The 17599-nt window shown below is 39.5% G+C and overlaps 1 protein-coding gene across 1 annotated transcript; it reads right to left on the bottom strand.

Annotated features, from left to right (window-relative positions):
• Positions 1-3614: 3614 nt before the first annotated feature.
• On the bottom strand, positions 3615-16933 carry spop (speckle type BTB/POZ protein). The gene is made up of 10 exons (XM_057826063.1): positions 16711-16933; positions 15836-16032; positions 12101-12222; positions 11872-12023; positions 11669-11796; positions 11418-11595; positions 11285-11340; positions 7982-8104; positions 7773-7915; positions 3615-6253 (listed from the first exon to the last, which is right to left on the bottom strand). Exons 2-10 carry the CDS (start codon positions 15911-15913, stop codon positions 6109-6111), a joined length of 1125 nt encoding a protein of 374 aa, XP_057682046.1. The 5' UTR covers positions 15914-16032; positions 16711-16933; the 3' UTR covers positions 3615-6108.
• Between the last annotated feature and the right edge of the window lie 666 nt (positions 16934-17599).

Genomic DNA, 17599 nt, shown 5'->3' with positions numbered 1-17599 from the left:
ATTACTTTCATGCAGGGCCAGCCAATGTCCATCATTTCCCTTGTGGAAGACTTCAAGGTGCAGTTTATCAGTTTTTATTTTGAGCTCTGAGTGCTATTGACCAGTACTCCTCAAATAGTGGGGCGCAAAGCGATGCAGGGTGGGTGGGGGGCGCATGTGACCTCGCAGATCATTTTTGGCCTGACTAGAATAACGTGTAATTGCACATCCACTCAGTGGGTGGCAGTGGCACTTCCATTTTAAGAGTATGCGCAATATTTGTGCATTAAACAAGAGCACACAGCAAAGAGCAGGAAATATGAAGTATGCTGAAAGCTAAGACGAGAAAATATGACAAAAGGTATGTAGCATTTGGCTTCACTTTTAATACAGTGGGAGACGAGGAAAGATCAGTATGTTTACTGTGTCCAAAAATGTTGGCAGCGGACAGAGTCAAGCAAAATCAATGAAGACTTTACTTAAAGACATTACACCCCAATTACATTGATAAGAATTTTTTTCAGCGAAAACGTGCTCAATATGGCAAACACTTTGTGAATGCTACATCAGTGAACTAGCACTGTTAGCATCATACAAGGTGGGATACCAAGTTACTCAGTGCAAAATAAATAGATAAATAATACATACCATAGCAGAGGCGCTGATACTGCCTGCAGTATTAGACATGGTCTTCTTCATGCTGGACGATACAAATGCTGCAAAAATAAAAACTGTCCATCCGTCCAATGACACTTTTCTTTTTTAAATTTTTGTTTGGCATATTGTGCACCGAGTTAATGTTGCTAATCAATTTGTATTTATAATTTTTTTGTGTCAAATAGTCAAAAATGTGCCTTGAGTGCATGTTGTCTTTTTTTAATTGAGAGAAATTGATGTAACAGAACATAATTGAGAAGCATTGAGGAACATACACGTCCAGTCATGTGGCTCTCAATAACTAAATTAAAACTCTTTAAATGAGTTCATCGCTTAAGAACATTTAAGTTGAAAATGGAAGTTTGGTGATTTATGAACTCAAGTGCAAAGCATTTGGACATCTGGTTAAAGACTCCTCCTCCTCCTGTTCTGTCAATCCCAAGACAAATTTGGAAATTACATGTATGTGCAGTACTGTGTGTATGTTGAGTTTACTCACACATGAACTGACAGTGATGAATTCCCTTCGGTGAGAGGACGCGCGATTCATCAGTGTTTGGCAGTCAGAATGCAAGTTGCAGATAAAAAGAGAAATTTGAAGCTCTTTCTCCATTGACGGCTTGTTTTGTATGGAATACTAGGATGGCGCTGTTCTACCTACAGTATATAATAGAGCCACAGCTTAAAAAAACGTGCAATTTCAATCTTGGTCTCACACAAAAATACACACATTATTCGATGTCAAATAATTTTTTCTTTATGTGGGATTTTTTCCCCACTGAATGAATGCACTCAGGGGCGCCGTATAGGGGAGAAAAGTGGTACTGATTCTAAGGGCCCATGGCCTGAGGGGGCCCACAAAGAAAATTAGAGCATTAGGTAATCGTTTGCAAATTTAAATATTAATCATTATAATTTTAAAAGGTATAAAACGAAGGGTTTCTTTTTCTTGTTTTGTTTTTGGCAAAAAGTAAACATCCAGAGAGCATATGTATTGCCAGCAACCCCCCCCCCCCGCGTATTTTCATTAATTGGTTTCGTCTGCCCTTCCTTTGATCAGACCGCGCGCAGGCTGAGCAGCGGTGCACATTTACACCAGTCAATGACTCTGAGTACTGTGCGTGCGGTAGGCTACATCAAAAATGTTTTCAAAACAGAAATCAGGCTATCAAAAGAGGAAAGAAAATAAAGCAAGGCGGCCGAGACTCCGGCGTCTTGAATTTGAAATTGCGTGAATTGAGTACGTCGTAACCCGGGGACTACCTGTTTATCGCAATGTCAAGTTTTTCCAAATATCATTCAGGCCAAATTTAGTTTTTTTAAGTATTAGAGGGCTGAGAAGTAACAAAATAATCCAGAAATACAATGGCATTGCCAAAAGTTTACAAAAATATATGCGTTTTATACTTTGCAACGCTCCTGGAAAAAGCGGAAGAGGAAGTACTGTAAAAAGTACAGTACTGGAACAAAAGTTCCATGTTATTAAAAAATTTTTTTTAAAAATCATCCCAGTATCGGTTTGGGACTCCGTATCTGCACAGTCTCAAAATGAGGTGACACGGACTATGCTGCAAAAATATGCAATCGAGACATCCCTAGTATATAAATTGATTAAATCTATGTGTTTGTCAGTTAACTTTTTTAATGATTAAGAGATTGGACGTCTATCACCGTCAATGGCGGCCAGTCAGTTGCGGAACAAATGTTAACAGGGCGATGAGCATAAATGGGACCACCCGAGTGGACCGTCCCGACTTTCGCGGGCCCCTGAGCTCCGCGCATCATCTTTCCTTTCCGTTTGACCCTCCCCTCGCCCAACCATGCCCATTCTATGCCCGTAAACCAGGCCCCTTAGAGCCCTGGTCCCGAGTGAAGTCGCACCCAAAGTACCCCCCTAAATGCAGTCCCTGCAGCCAGTGAGTTAATAATCTCATGTACCAAATGCTCTGGTGCGTGTGAAACATGTCACGCTGCTGCCCTCTGGCGTCCAACCTTAAAAATTACAACAACATATTACCTCAAATCACTTCATTCAGTATACAGTGGTACCTCTACATACGAAGTTAATCCGTTCCAGGACCTTGTTTGTAAGTCGAAATGGTCGTATGTCGAGCAGGATTTTCCCATAGGAATACATTATAATTCCATTAATTCGTTCCACAGCCCAAAAACCTTCACTAAATCCTTAAAAAATACTGCTGGTACTGTTACAAATGGCAATTACACATAGCAAAACAAATAAATTATAAATCAAAATCGGAATAATAATAATAATAATAATTCCTGTATTAATGTAACGAATCGGGTTCTAATGTGGCGGATGTTTTTTGCTGACCCTGAACGCACCGCGGGGCTGACGTGCCAGAGACAGACCGGTGAGCTTGAGTTTCACTTTCACTTTGAATGTTTTCTTGGGAACACCGTCAATTGCGGCAGACAGAAGGTGTTTTTGTTTTGAATAAGTTGTGAAATAAATGATAAAAACGTGGCGAAGTTGGCGATTTCTCTGGAGATGTTACCACAATAAGAATTGTCAGCTTAACTTATAAAGACTGGCGAACGATGGTCGGAGGAGGACCGTGGAGATGTATTGTTGAGCCATTTCACTGATGCCCACCCTACGCTCATATTTTTCTGTCATTTGCATCCTCATTTAGAAGGTAAGCGTAAACTTTTTCCTTGTTTCACCACCTGTACCAACCTTTTCTGAAACCAGTGTTGATTTGTCACACAAGAAAATCCGCCGTGCATTCGTCTGCGGTGCTGCCATTGTCGTCGTATTTCGAGCATGTCGTCGGATGTAGAAACAAATGGCGAGTCAAATTTTACGTCGGATGTCGAAAAGTTCGTTGGTCGAAGCGATCGTATGTAGAGGTACCACTGTATTTCATTTTTGTTTGGGTTAGTTAACCTGAGGGTGTCCACTTTTTAATATGAACTGTGCAAAGTTGTGGATTTTATAATGTTACCAGTGTTTGCATGAAAAACTTCTATTTGTAGTCTTCTGGGAGGAAGGGAAAAAAAAGCAGTCGAGATTTGCTTTCAATACAAAATAGTTGTGGTTTATTCTTTCGGGAACAAAAAATGGCAACAACTAAGTGTCACTTGTCCTAAAGCAACAATATATATCTACAGGAAAGAAACAACTCGGCTTCCTTCTCCACTCATTGAGCACTTTTTCCCTCACCGGCAAAGATTAAAACAAACGTTTTGGGGTTTTTTTTTGTCTTCTGCTTTCACATTCTGGTCTCGTTTGAACATTAAAACGTGTTCATTTCATTTTTAACGGCCCACAAAAGCTGTCACGTCAGTAGAGAAAAGAAATTTGAACTGAGTTTGCGGCAAAATGTGTGATTGTATGGTGTTAACTTGTTCACTGCTATTGACAGCGATAGATGTTTAATCTACAGTTGAAAAACGTTCACATACACTGTAAAAAAAACTTTCATTTAAGTCAAATCAGACTAAAACTCTCCTGCTTCAGATCAGTCGGGATTATTAAACTTTTTTTTTTAATGCCACAATAATGAGTCACTTTTTAACAATTTTAGCAGCATGATTAGGGTCACTGTCCATTTGGTAGACTCATTTGCGAACAAGTTTTGGCTTCCTTTGAGATGCTGACTCAATATCTGCATGTTCTTTTCTTCTGTTTTATGAAGCGCTCCAGTTCCTGCTGTAGCAAATCAACCCCACAACCTTCATAGTAGGTACAGTATGGTATTCTAAGTTCTAGAAGCCTCCCCCGTTTTTACAACAATGGTCATTATGGCCTAACATCTCCACATTAGTCTTTTTTTCAAACTGTTATCTGGCATTTTTATGTTTCTTTAGGTATAATGGCTTCATTGCGGCTAGTGATTTCTTATTAGCTTCATCCAGCATGTTCTCAAGGTCTTTAGCTTTTGTTCAGGAGAGGTTTAGTCTGACTTGACTTCAGACAATAAGCCAAAAAAAGAATCGTGTGTTTCTGCACAGTGTATGTCACCTTGTAAAACTGGATATAACGGAATATGAACTAGGAATTAATATTCATGTTTGGAGCCATTGATGGGGATAGACATCAAATCCATTTGGACTGGAAGCAATAAATGTTTGCTCTTTTTTCTTTGTTTTGCATATTGTTTTACTGGGAAAAAAAGTTAAAAAACACAAAATATTTTTTTCACATATGTACAAATTAAATATGAATTTTAAAAAAACTAAAACTTCTTTTATACATTTTATTTTGTGAAGAATAAATATTTTTTTAATTTTATTTTCAAAATTTTTTTATTCCAATATAGGGCACTCATATCATTGAAAAAGTTCCTATTTTATTTTTGTTTTATTAATTATTAAATATTAATAATTTTATCTATAAATGTATTTATAAATATATAAAAATAGCATTTAAAGCAATCATAACCAAAATAACTATTCTAATTATAATAATAATAATAATAACAATGAAAGAATCATTATTAATTATACAAAAATTGAAAACAAGTTTTTCAAATGACAAAAATAGTCACTTGCAAAAGGGGGGTAGTAAAAAAAATCTATTTAATCTCCCTCTATATATATTTTTTAAATTTCTGTAGTCTTAAATGGAAGGGGAAAAAAATCACGCCAATCCGATTCATCAATCACCATCAATGGCATTCAATGAGTTCTTTCATAAAATAACGAACTCTTTCAGTTCCATTGACAATGATGGACGTCTTCGACTGTGAATTTCAACGAGTGTCACAAGTAGACGGGAAACTCAAAACAAATGTTCATTCGCTGCTAACCCTCCCATTTCAAACGGATTGGACGTCTATCGCCGTCAATGGCATCCAAGGCGTTACAGCTGTTAGAACAGCGCAAAGGTTGCCGAGGTGTTCAATGAGACTTGTTTTTAGAGAGCAACTCTATCACTGTCAATATTGTTGTTTTTCAGAAATCATCATAAAAATGAAGTTTGTTTAAAGGGTCTACTTGTCCGTGTGCTTGCCTACGGTAGTTCCACTTGACTGCTGGTAACTCTTGATTCATCGGGGATTTTGTGTGGTCTTTATTTAGTGCAATCGCTCCCAAATTTCTTTGAGAAAACCCGATTTTCTTTTGTATCTGTTTGACTAGCCCTTTCGTCGGGGTGTCCTTGATGGCTTACTGAAAAAACAGCAAATGTTCAAGTGCGTGAAGGACGTCTTCACATATGTGGGGGAAGGGGAAGAAAAAAAAAAAGAAAAAAAAAAAGCGCAACATCCCACCTCGAGAGCCGTGGAGGAAAGTGCAGGTTTGTTTTTCTGTAAACGACAAATATTCACTTACCACATGCCTCTCCTCCCCCTCTTGCCTCCATCTTGGGACTAAAATACAGCAGGTTCTGGATTGGGAGCGCAAGGCGGAGGCTGTAGGTGGTGTAGTAACAGCAAAAAGGGGGGACAAAGGGTCTCCGTTTTGTGGTGACGTTTGTGTGCTGACGTTGAAAGCTGCGGGGCCCCTTTAAGATTGTTTGAGACGCTTACGAGGCGGTCCCAGGAAGGGGCACTGGGCCGACGCTAGCGAGCGGTACGCCTCGGCCACCAGGTGAGGGTGGGAGTCCACCATGGACTTCCAGCCGGATGTCTCCATCACTTCGGCCGCGTGGCTGGTGGACGAGAGGGAAATATATCATTGGGTGCGAGTTAGAGTGTCATGGAGTGTGATCTATAACTTTAACGGAGCGGTAAATATGATCGATTTACACGTTAATACTTAAGCGTCTATTCCAGTCAATGGCACTGAAACATGACGGTTTGCAAAATTATCAAAAATTTTTTTTAATGATACTAATAAATGGAAAAAAGCATCACTGTATCATTTTTTACTCTATAGAATAAAAATGTCGCGATCACAATTCAAATGGATTGGACGTCAATGGCGTTGAAACATGAATATTTAAATAATAATCACTGAATTTATATTTTATATATTTATCTATTAAAGCAAAATTATATGTATAAAATAAATGTATTTAAAAAAAAAAATCACTAAATTTGAAGTTAGCTCCTTATAAATGAATAGAAACAAAATTACATATACAATAATCAGACGTAAAAGATATGTCATGTTTTTTTATTTGATTCTATAAATAAAACTGAATTAAAATGCTAAAATAAAAAAAATAAATTATTTCATTCATAAAACATCTAAAATTTAAAAAAAAAAGAAAAAGTGAATAAATAAAAAAAAACAACTGAATATAAAATAGGAAATTTAAAAATATATACAGCGGAAAACACAAGGCTGAAAAAGCAGTTTCTACTCTTGGACCCCTCTTTAAAACTGCTGTATTTTAAGCCAAATGAACAGTTGTGTTTGATAAAACAATATGTCTATATGCTGTCATAGCAGTTTCAGGGCGCATTAAGCCCCCAAACTATTTTTAATTTTTCCATTTTACCCAGGAGACCCCCGTTTACAGACACCGTGCAACCACTTTTGTTTCAACAGAGTCATAAAAAGAATTATATTATTTGAAATGTCGGTCATTTTTATCTTAGAATCATTAATTGACGTCTAATATTCAGCCTTAAAAAAACAACATTATTAAATTAATCACTCGCATATTTTAAACTTTTAAACAAATTACGTCACAATGAAAAAAAAGTGTCTGTAAATAGGTCACGGATATCTACCTCATTACTATCGCTTAATTGTATTTTTTGTTACCATCGCATTTTCTCCGATATTTTAGATGATATAACTGATCCAAACAAAGAAAAATTGGGAAAAAATGTTTAAAAAGGTAAATATTTGAAAAAGAAAGTCTCGACCACTCCTTGATGTCTGCGATTTCTGCATTGCGACCCTTGTTATATTACCAATGATTTGGTTGCTAAAAGTAATAAGCGTACAAATGCAAATAGAGAATATTTTAGACCTCTGAAAATGGAAGAACGCAATTTTAAAATGTGAAAATTGACACCGATAACAATTGCAGCCATTTCGTCAGCTATCTCCACGCACGTACACACCCCATTATACTCGAGCACAGACGCATGTGATAATGGGTATTAATGACATCATGCGGCAGGTCGGGCAATCTAGGATACATGCATATGATTGGCTAAGATATTCATTTAAACACATTCACCAAAATAAGTGTTGTAGTTAGTAAAACTCACTAGTTGATGAAGTCGACGGCCTGCGTTTTGAGCTGGTCGGCGCTGTGGAGGTCGGCCAGGATGAGGATCTCGGCGGCGTTCTCCACCGACAGGCTGGTGCACAGCGCGTCCTCACACATCACCTTCAGTCTCTCCAAAGCGTACTGGGGTCGGAAAAGAACATCAAGCGGCAGTTCCGCAGAAGCGCCTCCCTTTCGAGGCGACCTCACCTTGTCAGCGGCGGCGAGCAGGTCGTCAGCCATCTTGTCCAGGTTGGGGGCCTTGTCGGTGTAGATGAAGCACATCATTTCTTTGAAGACTTCAGGCTCCACGTCGTTGATTTCCACACGATTCTGCCAAAGGAGACGTTTATCAACGTTATTGGGAACATGGCTGCCATGATGAATCTAGAACATATCATTCTCGAATTGATATCAAATTACTCGACAACTACTTTGGTAGTCAAACCGCTTAGAGTTCACCTAAAAATTGTCCAAATCCTTTTTGAGCTTCTTAATAGAAAATTATTTTTTCTGTTATTATCATTTTTAATTTCACATTTTTAGTTCAAAAGCAACAAGACAGTACAAGTAGTGTCTGGGTTACGACGTACCCGCATTACGTGATTTCGACTTTACTACACCAGAGTCACGTCCGACATTTTGTATCCAGTCTTTTTTCTTTTTCGTCCAAACAGTACCACACAGTACCTCACAGTATCCTATTTGTTACTTTATTTCATTAACAAGACGTGCGTATGCGAAATGCGTATTTGATTATAATGTTGACTTTTGTTTTGTGCATGTTTTTTTTTTTTTTTTTTGGTGCGCAGCGAGCGTGGCGATGGTAGTACTTCTGGATGCGAGTATAGGCCAAATTATACCGGAAGCGTGTGCAGTCCGGGTCCGGCAAGATATAGCGCAGGAGCTAATCCATGTCCATTCTATCCTATTGTTCAAATTATATAGGCCGCCTCAGCGCAACAAATTGACAGCGGACCATCTCCGATGTGCCAGAGCCAGCCGGATGGTTTGGGCAATTTTGTATTTTTGTCAGAGATGCATTTGTCAAAATGGGTGGAGCCAGGCCTAAAGTCAAAAGGCCAGGTGTTTATTTACAGTTTAAACTAGGGCTGTCAAAATGATCGCGTTAAGGGGCGGTAATTAATTTTTTAAAATTAACCACATTAAAATATTTGACGCATTTAACACACATGCCCCGCTCTAACTGATTAAAATGACAGCACAGTGTCACGTCCACTTGTTACTTGTGTTTTTTGGTGTTTTGTCGCCCTCTGCTGGCGGTTGAGTGCGACTGATTTTATGGGTTTCAGCACCATGAGCATTGTGTAATTATTGACATCAAACATGGCGAGCTACTAGTTTATTTTTTGATTGAAAATTTTACAAATTTTATTAAAACGAAAATATTAAGGGGGGTTTTAATATAAAATTTCTGTAACTTGTACTAACATTTATCTTTTAAGAACTAAACATCTTTCTATCCATGGATCGCTTTAACAGAATGTTAATAATGTTAATGCCATCTTGGGGATTTATTGTTATAATAAACAAATACAGTACGCATGTACAGCATGTTGAATGTATATATCCCTCTTATTTTCCATTCCAACAATAATTTACAAAAATATATGGCATATTTTATAGATGGTTTGAATTTTGATTAATTATGATTAATTTTTAAAATGTGATTAACTCGATTAAAATTTTTTATCGTTTGGCAGCCCTAGTTTAAACACCAGCGAACATGGACAAAGAGCGCCTCATCATGAGGGTGGAATGTCATACAGTGATTTATGGTGCACCAGATCCTTTTTATTATAAGGACAACATTAAAAAGGAATCTACATGGAACGCCATAGCAGAAGCTATGAGGATGGATGATGAGATTTTATGCATGTAATTTAAAACTAATTAAACAGTGTCACAAACCCATGGTAAAAGCAAAAATTTGGGAACAAATTTTCAGTCAAATCAAGTCCACCACTCTGCTTCTATGTTGAGTACAGACTCCTTTCGTTTTTAATGAAACATTATCACGCGATCACGCGAGAACTCACGACGGCATGGAGCTGCCGGACCGCAGTTGTGCGCAGCCGGTATGTTGTGTCCTATTTTTGACGTTTCCGCGGAGCACACAGTCAACACGGAGATTGGCGGATTCGTATCGAAGACGCGTCCGGTATTATTGGACCTTAAGAGCTCATGTACACACAAATGTATTTGCGCACGTTCGAGGAAGAGCGCATTTGCTCCTACGAAGAAGTTGCCCAGCCGAAAGAGAGAGGGGGGAAATTTCAGTTTACCTAGCTCGCGGTCTAACGAGGACAGTACAATGACGTATAATACATGTTTTTGGAAAGTTATTGAGATTTAGGGATATTTAGGGGTACTTAAAGGGTTAATTCGGATTAATTAGGAACAGAACTACTTATATATATTCTTTATTTAAAATATGTTTGATTCGTATGTATCTAGAGATGAAATTAAAAAACAAAAATGAAAAAATGTTTTTATTCAAAACATTATGTTTTTTAAAAACAAAAAAATGGATATACAGTGGGGAGAACAAGTATTTGATACACTGCCAATGGGTTTTCCCGTTGACAGTGTATCAAATATATTTTAAGATTTATAATTCTATATAATTCAAATCAACACTATGTAACTTTTCAGTTTTAGACGATTTTAGCGACGCCGGTGGACAAAAGCAGTCGTGTTTTGTCTAAAGGAAGACTGCGCTTCCCATGAGGACCAGCGCACACCTACAGTGTTGTAAAATCATAATCTCCCGGTAGCCTACAGATATATTAAACAACATTTCTGTTTCCAGCAGCTGTGTGAAGGATGAATCGTAATAGGGTAATAAATTCAGTTGTGGCTAAACAATAGCATATGATGGTAGCAATCGTGTAGCTTAGTGTGGCTAACCCCCCACATCACCCAAACATATCAGCGTTGACAAGTTCGGTGGGGGGGGGGGGGGGTACTGAAAGCCAGGCCAATGGTTATTCTTGAGTATCTAGGTAGCTTCCCTTTTTTCATACTCCTCAGACAAAACTTTTTCTCTTTTGTTGCTCTGCCATCTTTGCAGAATTCGCGCGAAAGCGGTTGCATTGACTTTCATACGGACGTATGCCGTAAAGCAGTCAGCGCATTTGTAGCTTTTTTTGTGGTAGTGTTAGTGAAAGCGATAAAGACCTTCAAGAAACAGTATAAAATAGTCGTCATTCAACTAGTTGTCAGTCGACATATCACAGATGTTATGAAAATACTTTATAAAGGCTGAAAAGTTACCTAGCGTTGCTTTAAAAGGGGAAAAAACATTTTCCAAAAGAAAAGATTTTTTTATATCATTTATTAAAAAATTCCTAAAAAATATATCTAAAAAGTTTGGGGTTTTTTTAGTTGGGCACTAAATATCCTCAGATTTCTTTAGTCTTCGATGAAACCTTTAGGAATCATTCATAGCTCTGGACAAAATCACTACTTAAATTTGCCCATCTGACTCACCTTTTTACTCTCTTCCATCTCATGTTCAAACATGGCGCTGAAAACAGGAGAGCGAGCTGAAAAAAAGAACAGAAATTTTGTGATGACATCATGGCTATTAAAGATTTTTATGTAGATTTTTGGGAGTTCCGACCTGCCAGGATGGCTTTGTGGGCCTGAAACTCCTGTCCGGCCACACACAAAGAACAGTCAGTGAAGCGTGAGTTCTCCCACAAGCCGCCCAGCTCATCGGCCAGTCGGCAGTCAGGGACCTTCACCATGTTCATGGTGTTCTGGCCCGAAATGTTAACAGAGTCTTGCACCACGCTCACCTAGAAGCACGACACGCCTCAAATGAGCTCCAATCTGTTGAGAGGTTGAACACTACAAAAGACGGGAACGTACCTCGCAAAAGAGCGTGAGCTTGTCGTCGGGCAGAAGACCGTTGGCTTCATCGAGGAGGAAGTCTCTCCGGATGAATTTTTTAAATCCCCAGTCTTTACCCTGCACGAAGCGATAGGCCCGCTGGCTTTCTGCGTAGACGGAAGGAAGAAAACACTGCTAACGAACAGTCAGAAAGAAAAAAAGTGGGACGGGATTCTGCTCACCCATGGCTTTGGTCTCCTCCCCCTTAGCGTTGAGAATGGAGAACTTGAACTTGGCTCGGACCTCGGCCTTGGGACAGCTGACCAGCAGCAGGTAGAGCGACAGGTAGTCTTTGCTCTCCTCGTCCAGGCCTTTGGGATTGACTCGCAAACACCTGAAAGAGGACAGCGATGCGGTATAAAGGTCCAGAAAAAAAAAAGCACGTGAAGACGTTTCGAGGTGACAGCTCACCACTTGAGCTTGTCGTTAGCGCCTGAGGAAAAGGTGGAGCTCTTGATGACCTCGCCCATCTCCTCGCGACAGAAGCTGAAGTTGTTGATGGTCCACATGTACGAAAACTTTACGACTTTGATCTGGAGAAAAAAAAAAAAGAAAACGGAACTGAGTATAAACTATAAACTGCTACTTTTGAACCCTGAAGCTAATTTATGGACTTTTACAAGCGAGCTATAATGTGTTCTAATTTTATTCATAGATTTTTGTAGGCATCATGGTGATGCATGGCCACTTTGGCTGTGTTCACAGTTCCTACCAACTAGCACGAGTGTTCCATTTAGGGCTGCAGCTATCGAATATTTTAGTAATCGAGTAATCGACTGAAAATTCTATCGATTACTTGGATAAAACATTTTTTTAGGTAAAGAGCAATTATAAATATACATGAGAGAAAAAGACATTTAATCCAACATTGAACCATTTTCAGTCAATCAATGTCTTTATTTTCGATGTACATTGTTGAAAACAGCCAACAATTACATCTCAGATGTGACTAGAAAAAAAATTCACTGCTTTCACTCAAAAAACTAGATCTTATCCAAAAAAACCAACATATTTCTTAGCTAAAAATGTAATTACGCTTGATAATACACATCACTTGAAAGCTACTTGTTTTCCCCAAGTGTTTCAATTGAATTACCATTTGTGTCAAGGTATTTTTAAATTCTAGTTAAGTTTTAAGTTAGTCTAAGCTGTAAGTAGTGATAGGATTTTGAGTTTTTGTAGTGTTCAAAATAAATGTATGATACCTGCTGTATTGGAGCACATTAGGGACCAGTGCTACTTGGTGTTTTTTTCAGCAATGACTACTAAGGTAAAACTGACAGTTAGCTTTATTATGTTTTAATTTTACACCTTCATCACGCTACAGGGCTGTGTTTTTACAGATTAAATAAAGCCTGTATGTAAGTCACGTTAGCCACGCATCGACAGTGGTCATAATGAATAGAAACCTAGCCCTCCGAAGGGCTAACGTTACGTCAGCAAGTGACAGTAACGTTATATTTATTAGCGCTGAGAAGTCTACTGTTTAAAACTGGCGGCTGTTTCCTAATGCTACCCAGACACGGCCGAGTGTGTCATTTCGCATCTAGTCCTAAATGCATGCGATATCTATGAGACTCATCGGACACTAGCTGCTACCACACTAGCATCATGCGGGCGTAGTTTTTAGCAATGTCGGCGTAGTTTGTAACGGCTGCTGGCCGCAGAAAGGCTTTTTTTTTTTTTTTATATATTGCTTCTTCCTCTACGCACGTGACGTCAGCGCGTTGTCTCGCATTAAAAGTAGTCCGGGCAAAACGTGATGCTTAGAGCTGGCAAAATTAAACGATTCCTCCAGGTGAATGAAATTACTCAGATTAGTTTTTAAACTCGAGTAACTCGAGTATTCGTTTCAGCTCTAGTTCCATTATCCAACAGCACTCAAGAGTTTCCTAGTGCTGTGTTGAATACACCTTTAGAAATAGCATTTCTGATGCTACATTTGTCAGAAAGTCAGTTATTTACTGGTACAATGCTGACTTATATTCAAGAGAAGACCCTTGATGCGATTATAGAAGAACCATTGAAGGCTACAATTGTGTTCAAAATGATTCAACCCCCACAGTAGATAGGGGTTTTTGCAAGTTTGACATTTTTCATTTTGTTTATAATCACATAAAATAATGACATGTCAAATAGACCAATACAATTGAAATAAAAATATTTTGGGGAATATTCAAATTTATGGCATTTCCGTGATTACTTCATTTACAAAATTATTCAAACCCTTAGGTATGTACAACTTTATTACTTAGTATCCCTGTTGCAATTTGCAATAAGTCAATTTATCGCACGGTAAATAAAAATCAGGGCGGTAATTTTCCTGGCTGCAATTTATCGCTGCGTGCGTGTTGGTTACATATGAGACTCCAGTTCCTTTCACATATGTTTATTGGTCAACACGCAATAGAATTAGAGTTCAGTTTTTCGCATCACGCCAGCCAAACGGCTGCAGGCTTTTGTGGCTGCATCAGGGAGAGGCTTGTGAACCTTTTCGGGTTTCAGAAAGTTCCCGTTCACCCAGAGATTGGCCAAAACAAGTGTGCGGCAACTGTGGGACCATTGGACTTATGAGGAAGTGAGTAAATTGTGTTTTGTATTATGTTAAATACTGGGATCATGGCACACGTTTTAATACCGAGGTGGCTTGCATTTTGTGGCTGACATGCTCCTTGTCTACCCGGCCTACGACCGCCGGCTGTCGCACATCCCCCCACCGGGAAAGCACTATACTCGGCTTATTGCCCTCTTCGTGTGCCCGGTGTTGTCAAATTTTCCACCCGCAACTTTGTGTTAAAAATGGCCGTGGATACAGCGATTACAAAGTAAACACTACAAACTTTCTTCAAATAAAGGACTATTTACTTACGTTTGACGTTCATGGATGGGCATATAGAAAAGCTCTCCTAGGCTCAGACACATTCTGCCATGTTAGCTGCACAACAACTGCAGCCGCTCTCCTATGACTCGCTCGCTGTTTACGTCTTCGCCGTGTTGTAAAGCATTATTTTGCCATACTCGTGTTGAGCATGTGGCAGCTACGTGCTCCTCCGACGTCGGCCGGTTTGTCCGACGGTCATTGTCCAGCTGCTTCCCCACAAACGAGCCCTCTGCCCTCAGCAGAGCTCTAACCTGCTCACCGCCGGGAGGGTTGCCAATCAGCGAAGACAATCGACAACCCCGCCGCTGTGTGAAATAATCCGGGCTAGTTATGTGTGAGTTTTCGCTTTGAAGAATTTGAAACACCAGTCGGATCTGGTTAGCATGTTCGCTAGCTGTCACGCCTCTTGGTTTGTTTACATTCTCCGAGGCCGGGGCAGGGAAATGACAATAGCCCGACTAACTACGGTGGCATAAAACATATTTCGGGGGGCAACAGTAAAGGTGAGGTCGACAGTTTTGACCATTATGGAGTAATTTTGCCATGTCGTACTGAATAAATGCATTTTTATTATTTCACATTCCATTTAGCACAAGACTGTTATTTGTCATTGCCATACCATTTATTTAGCTATTGGGGGAAAATACTCGGATAAAAAGAATATCCTGTAAAAATATTGGAGAGACAAACAATGACATTTTGCGGCTCTCTTCATCGCATTTTCCTCGTTCTGAATAATTCCCACTCAATGGGCTGAATAGTAAAACAGATTAAACCATTCCCCTGCCGACGTCATCCTCCTTTTGGGGACGTTAGAGCCCTATAATGGTAGGCATGGCTAACCGGCAGATTAAAAGACTAATTTCTCGTCATCTGCACTTTGCCAAATTGTTGTATATAGTCGAATCGTTTCAAAATATGATTCTAATTCACATAAAAATGCTATCTAAGACTTTTTTCCTCCTGTCTGAAGCACTTTAAGACAACTCCATCCACTAAAGCTAAGAAGTTCAAATAAAGTGGACTTGATTTTTCCATTCCAGTAATTGTAGCAACGTTTTTAACTCGTGTTGTGGATTCTGGCTTGTGGTGAGAACACCTGCGGGACTTGTGACACTGAATATGAATGAGAAGGATGCTACTTATAGTAAGGTGAAGCTTTCCTTTAGTTTTTTCACATTTGGGTGGTGCGGCTTGTTGTTAGATGAACCTTAAAGTGCCAAATTTACCTGCCAATGGTTGTGAATGAGAAAAAAAAAAGTTACCTGCGTGTAGCACCAGCTCTCAGCCACAGGCCCGCTGGACATTTCCGCCGGGGGAGGGGGGCTCGGGACTCTTGACATCGCCAGTGTGACGCAAAATGTTGGTCGCAAGCGGAGGAGGAAGCGTTTTGTCCACTCGTCAGCGCTCGCTCCAAACGTCCATCTGCAGCAGAACCCGCCAGAAGGACGCGGGTTGCCCCCTGTGGACCAGAGGAATGGCAAAACACTGACATTGAGCATGTTTCTGTGCCACAGACTGCAATAGACGTCCAATTTGTCCAATAAGTGCTGTCATCCCTCCCAGTCGAAATGGACTTTTATAACCCTCAGTGGAAGCAGAGATGTCTACAAACCTTGGAATTTAATGTAAAGCAGTCTTAGATATTCTTACATTCCCTGTTGGAACCAAAAAAACATGTTCCAACACACAGCTGTTACACAATTTGACATTCCTCCATTACGCAGACTTCCCTTAAAATACTTAATAAAGTAACCACGTGAGTGTGGATACTGTTCAAAACATCTCGAATGAAAAAAAAAATAATAATAATAAGTGGACAGGTGTGTGTAGAGAGGAGACAATTAAAACTCCAATTAACAAACATGTCACATTTTGGATACAAACATTTGTACATTTCAGCCCGCATGTTTAAGAAAAAGAGCACAAAACAACGACGTCATCTTTTAGCGTTTTGAAACGAGTTGAAGTGGCGACAGCACGCGAGCTAATGCTAGTTAGCCACGTAGCCGAGCTAAAAATGTCTGGCAAATGATACAAGTTTCGACTTAAAAACACTCTGCACTGGCTGCTAGGGTGTTATTTCCAAGGTTCAAGTTTTGGAAGTTTCACGTCTGACGTTATTTGTCGACGTCCTTACCTCTTATTTGAGGTCGCTAGCTTTCCGGGCTCTCGTGTTGTTGTTAGCTATTAAGTGGCAGACCTGAAGCGTGTGACGTCACTGCGAGCACCGTGCTCGTTAGTCCTGCGGTTATTTTATGATCTTAAAGATGCTTAATCGCGAATAATAGTTTAATAAATGTTTGTTTTACACTCTAGGTGGTATCAGGTAGAAGGGGCGTATTGTAGAATAAATCTATGGATTATCTTTCACTTAGTACTACAAGTGGTCCGCGGGCTCCCTCTGGTGGTGAGTGGAAGACGAAGTACGCTCGTCATATAAAATTATTTCACGATTTTGCGCATAAAAACAGGCTTTTATCCGTTTTTCCCTTTAATACGCCACTTCCACCCCCAACTCTGATGGTTTGAACCAAAAGAGAAGTTGAAGAGGAATGTGTTAATATTAATGCCTTGAGGAGAAAAATATTAATGCCTTGAGGGGCAAAAAATATGTGGTTAGGGGTTAAACAATCATAATACAATTGTACTGTAAAAGAAAATCAAGGTTTGCGGGCGTAAAGGAGGCATGGTTAGGCAAGAGGAGGGTTAAATAGAAAGGTAAGATGATGCATGGAGCTGTAATTTAGTGTTGAAGTGTTAAAATATACTCAGACCTACCGTAGGCGTGGTTGGGTAAGTTCAAACATAAAGGTAAGATGGAGCTGGAATAATGTGTTTAAATCTTAAAATATCTCTAATGCCCCAAACTCTGTTAGTTGTCTGGAGAGACCTGAAGAATTTTTTTCCACTAGCACCGCCGCAGCCCACATATATCAGATGATCATCTTGATAGGCCTGCAAAAGTGTGGCGCGGCCAGCGAATAAATATCCACTCTGACACCCACCCGCTGGATGTTCACCTTGGG

Source organism: Corythoichthys intestinalis, chromosome 21, assembly GCF_030265065.1.
Source record: "Corythoichthys intestinalis isolate RoL2023-P3 chromosome 21, ASM3026506v1, whole genome shotgun sequence".
In the NCBI taxonomy this organism is placed as follows: domain Eukaryota; kingdom Metazoa; phylum Chordata; class Actinopteri; order Syngnathiformes; family Syngnathidae; genus Corythoichthys; species Corythoichthys intestinalis.
The sequence above is the reverse complement of the archived record's forward strand: the minus strand, read 5'-3'. Positions and strand labels throughout refer to the sequence as shown.

What these genes read in the sequence shown, in the direction of transcription:
- spop (XM_057826063.1), bottom strand. Translation starts at nt 15,913, where the DNA reads ATGTCAAGAGTCCCGAGCCCCCCTCCCCCGGCGGAAATGTCCAGCGGG. An exon ending in GCTAACGACAAGCTCAAGTG is followed by an intron (nt 12,024 to 12,100) that starts GTGAGCTGTCAC and finishes GTCCTCTTTCAG; the next exon opens with GTGTTTGCGAGTCAATCCCA. An exon ending in GGAGGAGACCAAAGCCATGG is followed by an intron (nt 11,797 to 11,871) that starts GTGAGCAGAATC and finishes CCGTCTACGCAG; the next exon opens with AAAGCCAGCGGGCCTATCGC.